The sequence below is a fragment of the Lutra lutra genome, chromosome 16 (assembly GCF_902655055.1).
Source record: "Lutra lutra chromosome 16, mLutLut1.2, whole genome shotgun sequence".
Taxonomy (NCBI): Eukaryota; Metazoa; Chordata; class Mammalia; order Carnivora; family Mustelidae; genus Lutra; species Lutra lutra.
In genome coordinates this window covers 38,154,750-38,168,349 of record NC_062293.1, presented here as the reverse complement: position 1 = coordinate 38,168,349, position 13,600 = coordinate 38,154,750, and the positions used below count along the sequence as shown (strand labels likewise).

The following is a 13,600-nucleotide window of genomic DNA, read 5'->3' as shown; positions in this document are numbered from 1 at the left end:
GACCCTAGAAACTAAGGGGCCATGAGGCTCCCTGGTCTCCACTGTGAGCTCACCACTCTGCCCTAATGACTGACAGCTTCAGAGGCTACTGTGGAAAGCTAACACTAAGCCCCACCCCTGAAAGCAGAACTGAATGTAGGACTGTCACCACACTGATTCTTCGCCACCTCTGAGTCTGCTGCAAGGGGCCTATTCACAGCCTAATACCAGCAGAGAAAGAGCAAACGCAAAGGCGCAGACCGGAGCAGAGGCCCCACCTGGGTCTCCTCCTCAGCAGGTGCTCTGGCTGTGCTCTCCAGGTAGACAGGTTCCTCTTGGTCCTGAGACACATGGCCATTGGCCTGTGGGAAGAGAAAGGTGCCATCACATGCACAGAGATGCCCCAGAGATTCACACAGTGTGGGCCTCTGCCCAGCTCATTCCACATCCAAACATGTTCCCATCTCCCCAGGAATCTGGTGTCTCGAACAACAGCATTACAGAAGCCTGTTCCTTAATACTGACTTTGTTGGGCAGAGACACAGCACAAACAGATTTCAATTCTAAAACAAGAAGGTCACTAACTGTGCTCCCCACCAGAATGGCATGAGCAGCCAGTCACGGTCCATGTGGTCTCAGCTCGAACAGTCGGGAACGAGAGGAAGAGCACATATGATGCCACTTCGGGACTGCTCTCGAACTGCCATCCGGTTTCTCCTGGACATTGAGCCCAGACCGCCCTTCCTGTAACTCCCACTCACCGTCCTGGGCTCTACCCCTATCAGTAATGTCCACTATTTTCTTAGAGTGTCCATACCGTGTCTTCCTGACTCCATGCTACATCTCCCTGGCTTCCCTGAGACAGTTCTCAGACCCTCACCACTCTGCTCCCTCTCCTGCATCCAGTCATTGCTCTCACATTCTAGAAATGGCTCCAATCAGCAGTGCACACTGTTACTAAGAACTATCTTGAAACCTGATTAAAAATTATTTTAATGCACATAAGAATCTATTAGCCTAAAACTATAAAGACATAGACCTCTTACACTTAAGGAGTTTAGAATTTTACCTTCTCAAAAGGTTTTGCCAAATAGTAGTTCAAGCTGTGAGCCTCCTCATCCCATTACCATTTAAGCCATAAACCCCTTCACTAGACCCTTTCATCTCTTCTTTACCCTCCAGGTAAAGGGCCTGGTGTGAGCCTGCAGCAAAGACGTGTCTGAGCTCACAGGCCTTTTCTCTAGACTCTCGGAACACCAATAAGGGAACAGTCAGGAAGCCAGTCATCTGTGGCCCCAATCACTCAGCCCATATTAGGATGCCTAACACAGAGTCGGTCAAGAAGAGGCAAATAATTACAAAGGAAATGGAAGCAGAAATCCCCACCATCATCCACAATGCCAAGTGGTGAGAAGAGCACACAGAGCATACATGTATGGGGGTGCATCCAAAAGTGTCTTCGTCAACACCTCTAGTTTCCCCTTAGCTTTATCGAGACGAGGCACCCACCAGTCCCCCAGGTGTCGCCCTGGAGTACAAAGTCTCTGCAAGTCTAACCTGTTCCTAAGTAGATGGCTTCTTTAAGTCCTTTTCTTCCCAGGAAGGGGAAATCGGATCTCCCACTACAAAGCATGCTCTTGTCTCTTCAGTTCGCCCACTGGCTAAATTAAAATCCCTCAAATTTTATCTGCCCAAAATTTTGCTTATTCCACCCACCTCCTTCCCTAGCAACCACTGCCGGACACCAGGCGACCCGGGCAGATGTGCATCCTAGGTGCAGGTAGCCTGCGCAAGCCACTTGACCTCCCCACGCCTGTTCTCCTGGCTTGACAAATGCAGATCTCACCAGCATGGATGCGAGCGGACACCAAGGCCCTCTGAAAGTACCATGGAAGGACCCGATGAGATCTGGCGCATGCATGGGACCTGTGGGTGCAGTCTGGAATTTCTGGTGAGCAACAGTAAGTTTCAAACCCACTGCTTTCATTGAAAAATCCACCGGAAGGTTCTTTAGGGAAAAACAAATTTCCTCAAGTTACTCCTTGGGCTCCCCAAAAGCAGAGAGGAGCGCTCCACCGCGCTGAGGTGGGGATGCTGCACAGGAGGCAGACAGAGCCAAGCATCAGGAAGAGTTCATCTGGGGCTGGGAGAGAGCACAGCACAGGTGCCCAGGGAGCTGACAAGTCCCCACAAGTGAAGGACGCATCACCCTGGCCTTTTATGCCTCTGCGCCCACCAGAGCTGAATCCGGGGCCCAGTCCTGACAAGGGAGGGGTCATAAGCCAGAGGCAGCAGCCAGCCATGGTGTGCAGGGGAGTGGACAACACTAGGTAGGGCAGTGCCAGCTGGAAGGAGCTCACAGCTTTTCAGACCTGCTGCCCCACAGGCCTGCCCTCCTGAGGGCCTGGCAGGAGCCAAAGTGCCCTGGGGCTACTGACCCTGTTTCAGTGCTGAAGGCTCAAAGTTGGCCCCAAGGCCACCAAACAGCAACAGACTGGATGTGGAAACCAGATCCCCAAGGTCCGAATGCCCCGGCCACAGCCCAAGCCGTATACGCTGGAGGGTCACTGAGGCACTGAAGTCTGACTGCAGGACGCCATCAGTCCTCACACACTGCGTATGTCTCTCGGTCTCTCTCAAACCCGAAAGCTGGTTTGCGCGTCTAGCGCCCCTCTCACAGGGCCCTTCTGATGGCGCCCACCATTCCACACACCCCATGCCGGGCTCGCAGTTCAGCGAATGGGCTGCTCTTCGCTGACCATTCCTGAGGCCCCTGGGACGATGACCAGGCAATTACCGTTCAACGTCATGCCAACCATGACCTGACCCAAGCAGCGACTGGCCACAGAAGCCATGCCCCCTGCTCTCCCTTCCTTCCCTCTGTGCCCTGTGTCCGTTACAGAGGACCACAGCAAAGGTAAGCAGGAGGCCAGCCTGAACAGAACAAATCTGGAGAGTTGACGTGAGTTTTCTCAAAATATTACTGGAATGGTGAGTTTAAAAAAATGACTAGCTGGGATAGGTTCGTATCAAAAACATACAGAAACCACAAAAATACCTGGTACCGTGCATGATCATCTCTGGAAAAAAACCCAAACAGGCCCAGAAGACATTCCTGCATCAGGAGGCAGAAGGGCCTCACATAATCAAGACGCTTCCCCCACCCTCCAAATGCAGGCAGGGGAGCCAACTGAGCCAGCACAGCGGTGGGGACGGGCAGGCCCTGCAACCCGGGCGTACCTGCTGGCTTTCCTGAGCCTGGGCGGGGGACACAGAGGTGGCTTGTGCGGGCGAAGAGGGGAGTCTCGCCGAGGTAGGAGGTACTGTGCTGGCCCGAGGCTGCGTCCGGAAGGCCTGGTGCTCGGGGAAGTCCGGGGACAGGGTGGGGGCGCGAGTCCTGCCCTCCTGAGAGATTACAGGCTGCTGGCCAAGCACCAGGAGCACCAGCTCCTCTTTCTCCCGGCACATTTCGGTGGAGACGTCATGGAGGCTGAGATAGTCCCTCAGGTCCTTCACCTTCATCTTCATGAGCTCCTCCCGCTGAAAGGCAGTGGCTCGGACTCGCTGGCAGAGGAGGCAGAGGCGGGGTCCGTTCCCCACTTGGGTAGAACAGGTCATGCAGAAATTTTTCTTGCAGTCGAGGCAGGTCTGCTGCTTAGACCAAGAGGCAGAGGAAACCATGTCAGACTGAGAACAAGTCAGAGCAGGAGTGGGGCTCAGGGCTGCTGTGCCTGGCAAGACTCCCCCGATCACTCCTGCCGATACGAAGCTACCTCCTGTGTGTCAGGGTGCAGCCTGCCTCGGCTTCAGGTCCAGCTCCACTGACACTTACTCTTTCCTTGCCGAGTAACAGAAGCTATTAACTATGACTACCAGCTTTAGAATCTAAAAAGCCCATATTTTCACTTAGTCTCCCTCCTTTTTTTTTAACGTAATTTTTTTTTTTTTTTATTTGACAGAGAAAGATCACAAGTAGGTAGAGAGGCAGGCAGAGAAAGAGGGGGGAGCAGGCTCCCCGCTGAGCAGAGAGCCCGGTACAGGGTTCGATCCCAGGACCCTGAGATCATGACCTGAGCTGAAGGCAGACACTTTAACCCACTGAGCCACCCAGGCGCCCCTCCTTCCTTTCCTTTAACGGTATCACCTTAGGTGTTAACTTAGCCTCTCTGGCCCTTGGTTTCCTTATCTGTAAGATGGGGGTGATGACAGTACCTGCTTCAGGAATGCCATACAGTTAAGAGGCCATGCATTTAGCATATGTGACACATGATTTCTTCAGTAAAGTATTAACTCTTTTCATTATTATTGCTAGGGATTTGGAGAGCCAGTATTCAAATCCTGAACTATGATTCTTTCTACTTTATTGCTGAGAAAAGAAAGCAAATGCGTAAGTACAGTGGTGGTTATTATTAATATTGTTGATTAAATTTATTGAGAGGCTACTCTTTGCTAGAGCTTGTCATTTAACTTTCAAAGCAACCCCAAAGTATTACTCTATCACTGTATCATGTATTAATGTACACCATCACTAATAATTAGTAATGTGCCTCCCTGTTGCACAGACACAGCAAACGCAGCCTAGAGAGATGAAGCATCGCACTCAAGGGCGGGCAGGAAACAGCAGAGCTGGGGTTCACACTCAAAGCCTGTCCCTGTGGAATGCCCGCAGTCAGGTTCTTTCCACCAGGCCATGCTGCCTGACTCAGCCCCGTCCAAGCCGACGGACAGCAGGACCCAGCCCAAGGTCCCCACCCAGAGTCCCATCCATAGAGGCAGCGCCCAGGCTCCCCACCCCAGGAAGGCCCACTGGGAGTGCTGGGAATCCAGTGGCACATGAGAGCATATCCAAGACAAATACTCAGACAGCTAAGGCGGGGGGACTGGGAGAAAAGAGGGGAGCCTCTGGACACGACGAGGGAGCTCTCCTTTGTGCAAGCAGTGTCTTAGCCACACAACAAGAGCACGCAGGAGGCAGGCTGTACCACAAGAGCAGACACCACATCACACGAAAGCTCGCTCAACTCACAGGAAGCAAATCCTCAGCGTCTCGCGCCCCGGGCTGAGCCAGCACAGTGACATGGGACTGAGCTCTGCTCTGGCCAAGAGCAGGCCGCACTCGCACAGCAGAGGTGATTCCTGGGCACACTGGGATGGTCCCAGGAGCACACCCACTAGTCCTTTAAAGAAATGAACTTTTCAGCCTCCAGTGACTTGAGCGTTAACCTATTTCTCCCCGTCTCTTCTAACTATAGAAAGCTGAATGCAAACTAACAAGAATGCCGGGGAGACTGAGGTTCTCAGTGTCGTGATCAGACTCGAGTGTGGGGCTGGAGAAGTCCGCACAGCTGAGGCAGCGGTGCCTGGCTCTGCGCAAGCTTCCTGCACGTCAGAGGGAAACGGCAGAAGGTTCACCACCCAGGTCTGACTACAAATACTTAACAGCATTTCGAGAGGACATGTATCAAGCTCCCTCACTCTCTGCAGTTACAACCATACCATAAAATGTTCAGGGGCCGACTTAAAAGGACGCATGGGGCACGAGCATCGTAGCGGCTCTGGGACCTGGGGCCACTCAGGTGGAAAATGGACGTTTTGAGGTCTTGGGGGTTCATTTCTATCTAAAGCTTTTCTATTGGGAAAGGAAATGCGTTCAGGATGACAGAGTGCACTGAAGAGCCTTCAGTGTCAGATGCTGTAGGGCCTGTCCTGGAAAAGGACTTAAGTCCATGCAGTCTGACAATACCTAGCCTGACACAATGAGAAAGCCCTGAGTTGGTGAGGGATGCCACAAATTCCGTTTGGAGGCATCTTTGAGCTCACCAAGTAGACACCATGAGCAAAAAGCTCACTCTCCCGAGTGAAAATATTTATGGGCAAGAAATTATCATTGAAATTAAATGTTGGCAGACATGTCCAAGGAATATTGTGGGGCTTCGATCCGTTTATGAATCTTGTGATAGACGAATGTGTGGAGATGGCAACAATATTGGGATGGTGGTAGTATGAGGAAATAGTATGATCACGTTAGAAGCCGTGGAACGAGCATAAACAACGGCTGTGTTCATCAGAAGAATCAACTGCTTCCACATGTCCCCTCTCCATAGTACCTGTCTCCCTACAATATAAAATTCAGGTCGTGTGCATTCTCATATTGAAATTTTTTTGTTAAATAAACTTTTATAATAGTCAAAAAAAAAAAAAAAAAAAAAAAAAAAAAAAGGCTGCGTTGCTCAATCAGCCAGATCTGAACAACTCTCTAGTCTTCCTTCAAACGTGGACAGCTCACTGGAGGCAGGACCAGAACGGAGAGGTGGCAACCCAGCTTCTCAGCATCTCCAGCTCACCCCAGCTCACCGGGGCCTCTGGAGTCAGCCGGCATCTGCACCACGCGCTCAAGGACTAGGACTGCGCTCCAGGCTGAAATCCCAGTGTGCGGAGGCAGGACAGGATAAAGGAGAAGCCAGATGTCAACACATGTGGGCAGAATGAGCGAAGGAAAGGCATCTGTCTAAACTGGAGCAAACTGTGCACACAACTGAGGAAGCTGGTAGCCTGAAAGATGAAGTGGCAGAGCCGACAGGCCTACAGACAGGCCTGCAAATGCACCAAGAGGACAGACAACCCTCCAGCAGCAAACACCCGCACCTCCAGGGATGCCCCTGGGCAGGCTCTCCTTTGCTCCCCTGCCCTTCCCTCATTCCTACCCCCACCCCACACAAATTCCCCAGGGCAGGCCGGCTGGGGGCTCCTCACCAGCCTCCCTCTAGGCCCGCCTTCCTGCAGCCCAGGGAGGAGAGGGCCAGTGTGAGGAGTGGCAGTTAGGAATCGTTGCTGGCCAGCCCCTTCTGAGCTAAGGGAACTCCTGCAAAACAGAGCACCTCCCGGGGCCTCCAATTTCTCCCTGGTCACGTCGGATGGCCAACCCACCTCTCAGGACCCCTGAAAGTATTATGGGACACAATGTGTCTAAACCCTTAGCATAAGGTGAGCACTCACCAAAAAAGGTAACACGATCACCTTTGATTCCTTTTCCCCCTTTGTCTCCTGAGCTTTTGCCAGTGCTGCTCCTTCTCCCTCCCCCCTCTTTCTTTCCCCTGGGGGGGGGTAGTTTCAAGACCGGTCCCATATTTCTCAGCACCACCTCCTCCTCTCCCTCCACCAACTGGTCCAACTAAAGAGGCTGGACACCCCGCCCTCCTCCAAAACTGTCAGGGCGGCTGCAGAACTGCAGGGGAGGTGGGGGGAGTCTTACCAATACAGATGGGGTATTTGGCTTAGGGCAAAAATCCCAGTGGGTCATTCCCCTCTAAGACTAAAAATGCTAGGAAGGCAGCAGGTACCTCCTCCTTCTGTTCTCTCCAGACAGTCCTTAATGCTATCTGTGCTTTGTACTCAACGAGCACTCAGAAAATACTGACCACAATGGAGAAAGGACAGTGGGATCCATGTAATCATTTCCATTCAACCACTTCCAGAAAACACATGTTAAAAGCCTGCAGTTATTTGCCAAACCCCAAAGATAAGAATTGCTGATTGACTTCAGCATAAAATTACAAAGGAAAAATTCTCATAGGGAAAAACATCCTTCATATTCACAAAATTCATTGTGAAATAAACAAAATTAATTCATATTTCCGTGTCAAGAAACTATCATGCCAATAACCATCTTTTACCATTCAAATTAGAACTTTTCTCTTTTTCCCACACCCCAAAAGCTCTTTTTGCTACAGAGGCTTTCTCCTTATCTCTTTAGTTCCTTTGTTCAAAATCTTTCTCGAGCTTCCTCATTGGTGACTACAGGCTCCTTACCACAGCAGTCCTGGCCTCCGCCACCTGATCCCACCTTGTTCCGTCCCAACCCAACCCCCACCCCCCCATCCTGCACTTGGCCAAACAGGCAATTCACAGTTCCCGAATACACCTTGCACTTGCCCCACATCTGGTGTCTTCACTTCAGCCACTGCTTTACAGATCAATAAAGGTTCCTTCTTCCAGCTAGAGTTATCTAAGGCCAGCTATGTCTGATTCCCCAGCATTTAATTTATGTAGCTGCTATTAGATCTTTGTAAATGTGGGCCTCCTTACCTAACCAGGGAGCTCCCGGAGGGAAAGGCCGATCCAACTCCGTCTCCACAAAGCTGTGTAACTGTCTAGCTGCGAGCACATTGCTGGTGCTATGGAATCGGGCCCGCACTGAAATCTTCAGCATGGAATTATCAACCACAATGTCATGAAAATAGAAACTCTCCAGCTTACTTCCTCTTTTGCAAATTGTTCTCAACTGCCCATTCCTTCCTTCCTTCACTTATTTTTATTTAAGTGGGGGGAGAGGGAGAGAGAAGCTCAAGCAGGCTCTGTACCCAGCATGGAGCCCACCTCGGGTCCATCTCAATACCCTAAGATCATGACCGGAGCCAAAATGGAGAGTCAGACACTTAAACTGAGCCACCCAGGTGCCCCATCGTTTATCTATAAAACTGTATTGTCTACTATGTGTCAGTCACTGCTCTTCTAGACACTGGGGAGAAAACTGTGAACAGAATCAACAAAACCCCTGTTCTCTGTACCATCTAAAAAGATAGGCAGTCTGCAAACATTTATGTCAGGTGGTAATAGGCACTCTACAGAACAACAGAGCATCTCCCCACGTTTACCCACCCCCCACTCTCTTCTCTGGGGGCAGTTTCCTTGCTCATTCATTCTCTCTCCTGGCTGAGAAATGTCAAGAACTCCCTTGGTTCTCTCAACATACTTTTCTTTCTTTCTTTTATTTTCTTTCTTTCCTTCTTTCTCTTTCCTTCCTTCCTTCCTTGTGATAGAGAGGCACAAGCAGGGGGAGCAGCAGGCAGAGAAAGGGGGAAGCAGGCTCCCCACTGAGCGGAGAGCCGAATGTGGGGCTCGATCCCAGGACCCTGAATTCATGACCTGAGCCGAAGACATACACTGAACCGAAGGCAGACACTGAACCGACTGAGCCACCCAGGCGCCCCAACATGCTTTTCAACATGCTCAACATGCCGGCCTCACTGTCCTCTTCACTCCTTCTCTGTTCCCCACTCCAAAGAGTATAAATGGTATTTTTAAAAAAAGGTTCAAACCTACAGCAAATTCATGCTGCCTCATTTAAACAAAGGCCTTTCCTATTCCTTTCATGCCAGTTAGTTTGCCACTTCTTCCAGCAGTTGTTCCTAGCATTTCTCAGTGTAAAACAATGAAAACAGCAAGATCTTTGACTACCCGACAGAATCCAGATGCACCTGAGGAGTCCTTGAAATGACTATCTTAAATAAGAGAACGATTTCTTCATCTATAAAACAGGAAAAAATAATAGTATATATTTCACTAAGGGTTCAAAGGGAGGAGACATCTGAAACGCCAAGTTCTGTGCCAGGCATGTGGTAAGTAGCCCCCGGGCCTCTCCCATCTCCTCTCAGATCTCAAAGCCATCCCCCCATCTTCATCCCTGAGAAAACTGAGGCCATGAGGTACTGAGCTCCCACTAGTCCCTGCTTTGGCCTCCATCTATGGACTCAACCTTCCAGTCTCAGTGTAATGGGAGTGGCACGGCAGCCGGCCGAACCACAGCCCCCTGCTGCCCGCAGTGGCCTCTCTGGTTGTATCCTCATGGTGACCAGGGCAGCCAAGCACATAGCGACAAAGCCCAGCTACGTGCCCACCCTCACTGCACTACAGAGAGGCACGGGCAAAATGCCCATCCTCCTCCACCTTGTGGGTACAAAAGGGGGGGTGGTGAGCGCTGCAGGAATTCAGACGTGCTGAATGTCTTCTGCGAGACAGCTGGAGAGTTCAGAGAGCTGAGTTTGAGTCCTAGCTGTGTCATTTAACAGCCATGGGATCCTGGGCGAATACCTACGTAGCCAGAAAAGGAGTTGTTTTTTGATCTTGTGTGCCATTTATCAGGAACTTGACAAAGACAGTTTCCTTCTTTGCTACACTTGAAACCTCAGTGTCTCATATGTACAGTGGGCGTTCAGGGATCCTAAAACGTCTATCATAGAGTTATTGTGAGGCTTAAGTGAAACCAAAAGATCTAAATTGCACACAACAGTCCCTGGCATATAGCACATGGCTTAAAAAGTAGTCTTTCTTCTCACATTTCCCATCATCGCCATCTTAACCTCCCATCTAGGACTGCAGACCTCTCTGTTCTGCAGAAGAATACAGAATGCGGGAACTCCCAGATCGGGGTTCACCCTCAGCCCCAGTCGTGCTTGACCTTGGAGAAAGTGCTGCCTCTGGGCACTGGTGCCGGGACGGCCCACACCCACACCCCATTACCCAGCCAGTGACATCCCCCACGGCTTGCCAATCTGGAAACACAGCTATCGAGCATTTCCCACAAAATTGCTATAGTAAAGGAGCCCCAGTCTCTGTCCCGCTGGGGTCCTGCTGTACCTGAGGTGTCCCCAGCACTGCGTGGGATGCACAGAACAAGTTAATCTGCAGTGAGGCGTTCATGACGACAGCCAATGAAGGGAGTGACCCCACAGCCGGCTGCGCTGGTAGCCCAGCTCATGCTCTTCTCACGAGCCTGTGAGATGGGCGTGACTGCTGCACCCCCATTTTAGAGATGGGGAGAAAGAATCTCCAGCAAGGTTAGGTCATAACAGCTAGTAAGCAGCGGAGCTAAGGTCTGAATTCAGGCCTGTCTGGCTCTAGATCGATGCTAAGACGCTTTGCTTTTGACTAGCGTTCCTTTAACACTTTCGTGATAGGATCAGGTGTGGGTTACCTACCGGCACCGCATGGGCCAAGGCAAGGTGGCAAGCATTACAGAGGGGTCAGTAGGCTTGCCCAAGGGCCTAGGTTGAAGCAAGCTTGCCAAGAAGGCCAAGAAGTCAACACTCACCTTCCTGGCCATGTTTGCGAAGTGGGCCCCACAGGCCTTGCAGCCTGGTTCCGAGCCCGTTGGGGAAGGGAAGGAGCTGTACCCAGGGTTGGAGTAGGCCTGCGTCCTGGCTCCCTGCGCCGGTGGGGCCTCCTCAGGCTGTCCATCCAAGCAGAACCAGTTGCAGCAGGTTGCCCACATGATAAAATCTGGTGCGAGGGAGGAAGGGGAGAAAAGTCAGGGTTAAGATACACCTTCGCTCCACTCTCCCACTTCCAGAGTGCACACGGGAGCTGGGATACTCAATCCACACCTGCTGCCCAAGTCGGGAGTCGAGGTGAGGACATGTTTTCAGGGGCCACAGATTTCTTGCCACCTCCAGCTTCACCACAATTGCCACCATTCCTGGGAGGAGAGCACAGACACCTGCTCCACCAGGACAACACGGGCTGCCAAGTTGGCGCACTACCTCTAAAAGGCAGCTGATCCCTGTTTTGGTTTAATCGGAGATCTAACTTCAAATAAAAACTTGCCTTAGCAATTAAAAGTGGCCTGAAATCCACTTTACTCAGGCCCAAGGACCTACTCCTAGAGTTCGGCGAGATGGAACTTCATCAACTGAGTGCACGCGCGCACCGCGTGTGAGGCCGTATTCACACTGACCGTGAAGGGGGTATTACGATTTCCTTCACATAGATGAGGCCACCCAGGCTCAGAGAAGTCAGGGCCACACAGCTAATATACAGAGAACTGAGATTCTGAAGACCCAGGTCTTCTGACCCTAAACCAAACGTTCTTTTCTTAGACCATGCTGCTCCCCTTGATTTCCTCTCCTCCAGGCAGCAGCACAAACTACTCTTACCTGTACTTCCAGCCCTACCTACACCTCTCTGACAGCATCTCTAACGATTCATTGCACAGATGCTCTTACCCTCTGTCTCTCGCTCTGTCTGCGGCTGCTACACCGCACATTCTGTGAGGGCAGGGGTGACTCCTTATCCTCTGTCTGCTGCCACCGAGCAGCATCGTGCACACAGAAGACACTCTGGCAATATCTGTGGCCTCGCGCAACAGGGGCCTCTGTGGCTTTATTAAGAAGTTCTGGAATCTGATTCCCGTTTTACATATCAAATATGGGTACTGGGGACAAAGGGGCAGGTGATTTTTTAAGATCACAGAAGAAAATCCAATCCCTCAAACGTCAGAATAATCTACAGTTGCAAAGGGTCCACAGCAACGCCAAGCACTGCTGTGATATGAGTGTGCTTTTCTCAGTAGACTAAGGCAGTCAATACGTACATTCTGAGCCTGACCTCTCTGCTTACAGAGATAATAAATGACACATTTGTGAGTGTTACTGCTCAATCATCAGTTTACACAAAAGAACGGTACCTTCTGCTCTGCCTCCTGACTCATGGAAAGCGCCTTTGTTAAATCGCAGTTCAGAGATGTGCTAAGCTAGAAAGCACTGACAACAAGAAGCTGGCCGGTTCAACCTTAGCCATCTCACAGAGGAAGCCTGAAACCCAGCAGTGGGAACTAACCGCCTGGCTCCCACAGCTATAACCTTAGGTCTCTTGACTACTCTCGGGCCTTTTTAGCTTGCAGCACTTCTCCACACTCCTGGTCTAGAATTCGTTCACTTTTGTAAGCATGTGCGACCCACACCTGTCTCCCCCGCTTGCCTGTGGCCCCTGTGTGAACGCGGACCATGACAGTCAGTGCCCAGCAGACAGGTGGCTCCACAAAGACTACTGAATGAATCACACAATATTTGAATTTTAAATAACTGTGTTCAGTCCATTTCCTACACATCAACAACATTTATCTCTGACTTACTCTTAGTTGTCTAAAGCCTCCAACTTCCCGGAAGACAATTGCAATGAATAGTTCACATGGAATAGCAAAGGAAAGAGCAGTTAACCAGATGAGTTCTCTGTTAGCAAGATAAGGGTGACAGCAGTGTGGCCCCCCTCGGAAAGAGGGATTTTGCAGTTCTTGAAATCACCTGTGACAAAAGCATCTGAGACCATGTATAGTCACACAAGGGATTACAGGATCTAGACTCAGAAGACCCAGGCCCAAGCCCTACTTGACTATACCCACCTTACAACAAGTTCTACCTTTCCGGGCTTCCTTTTCTCAGGGGACATTCTCAAGCCTATGAGGCACTAAACAAGGATCAGTCGAAGCTCTGAGCATTATAACGATGTTTCAACTTCAGTTTCTCTGGCAAGGCGCAGATAAAAAGGAAACCTAGAGGTTTGCCCACAATTACCATTTGACTCATTCCAAAAAGGGACAGGGAGACCTGTGGCGGAATCAGCAGAATGGGTCAAGTACCTGAAGGAGCTGGGAGCAAGACAAGAAGCAGAGTGGCCTTGGGACAAGGTGGCAGTGACTTGCCAGCCTCTGTCAGGATCTTCACTCGCCCAGGCATGCAGCCTTTAGTGAAGCCAATGCCTTGCTATTTCCAGTGCTAGGTGAGTAAGGCCGAGACCCTGACCTTGAGGAGTTCATGGTTGAGGAGAGGAACAAGAAAAGTAAAACCCAAACCAGAAATTTCAGGGTGATCGGTGCCTTAACAGAGGTTCGTGCGGCGTACCAGGGGCTGGAAGACAGAGACACAAGCGGCTCTTCCAGAGAGGAGGGGTGACCAGAGAAGACTTCTCAAATGCCGTGCCACACGTAGCCTGCTGTTGGAGCAGCTGGGGATTCATCAGGAAGCCCAGAGTAAAAGGGATTTTCAAGAAAAAGCAAATAGCAGGCAAC

General features: G+C 50.9%; 1 protein-coding gene and 1 pseudogene across 19 annotated transcripts in view; one reads left to right on the top strand and one right to left on the bottom strand.

Annotated features, from left to right (window-relative positions):
• Positions 1 to 13,600, bottom strand: part of RFFL (ring finger and FYVE like domain containing E3 ubiquitin protein ligase) — a 66,986-nt gene that overhangs the window by 7,091 nt on the left and 46,295 nt on the right. For 9 of the 19 annotated variants that reach the window (XM_047706119.1, XM_047706118.1, XM_047706117.1 and 6 more), the window contains exons 2-4: positions 10,850 to 11,037; positions 3,220 to 3,633; positions 258 to 341 (exon numbers count right to left, since the gene is read on the bottom strand). In XM_047706119.1, the coding sequence (XP_047562075.1) occupies positions 258 to 341; positions 3,220 to 3,633; positions 10,850 to 11,029 (678 nt within the window). In that variant the 5' untranslated portion in view covers positions 11,030 to 11,037. Of the gene's footprint in view, positions 1 to 257; positions 342 to 3,219; positions 3,634 to 10,849; positions 11,038 to 11,141; positions 11,238 to 13,600 lie in introns of those variants that run through there. The other 10 variants (XM_047706133.1, XM_047706134.1, XM_047706115.1 and 7 more) reach the window with 9 other exon arrangements.
• Positions 5,763 to 6,075, top strand: LOC125086761 (small nuclear ribonucleoprotein G-like; annotated as a pseudogene).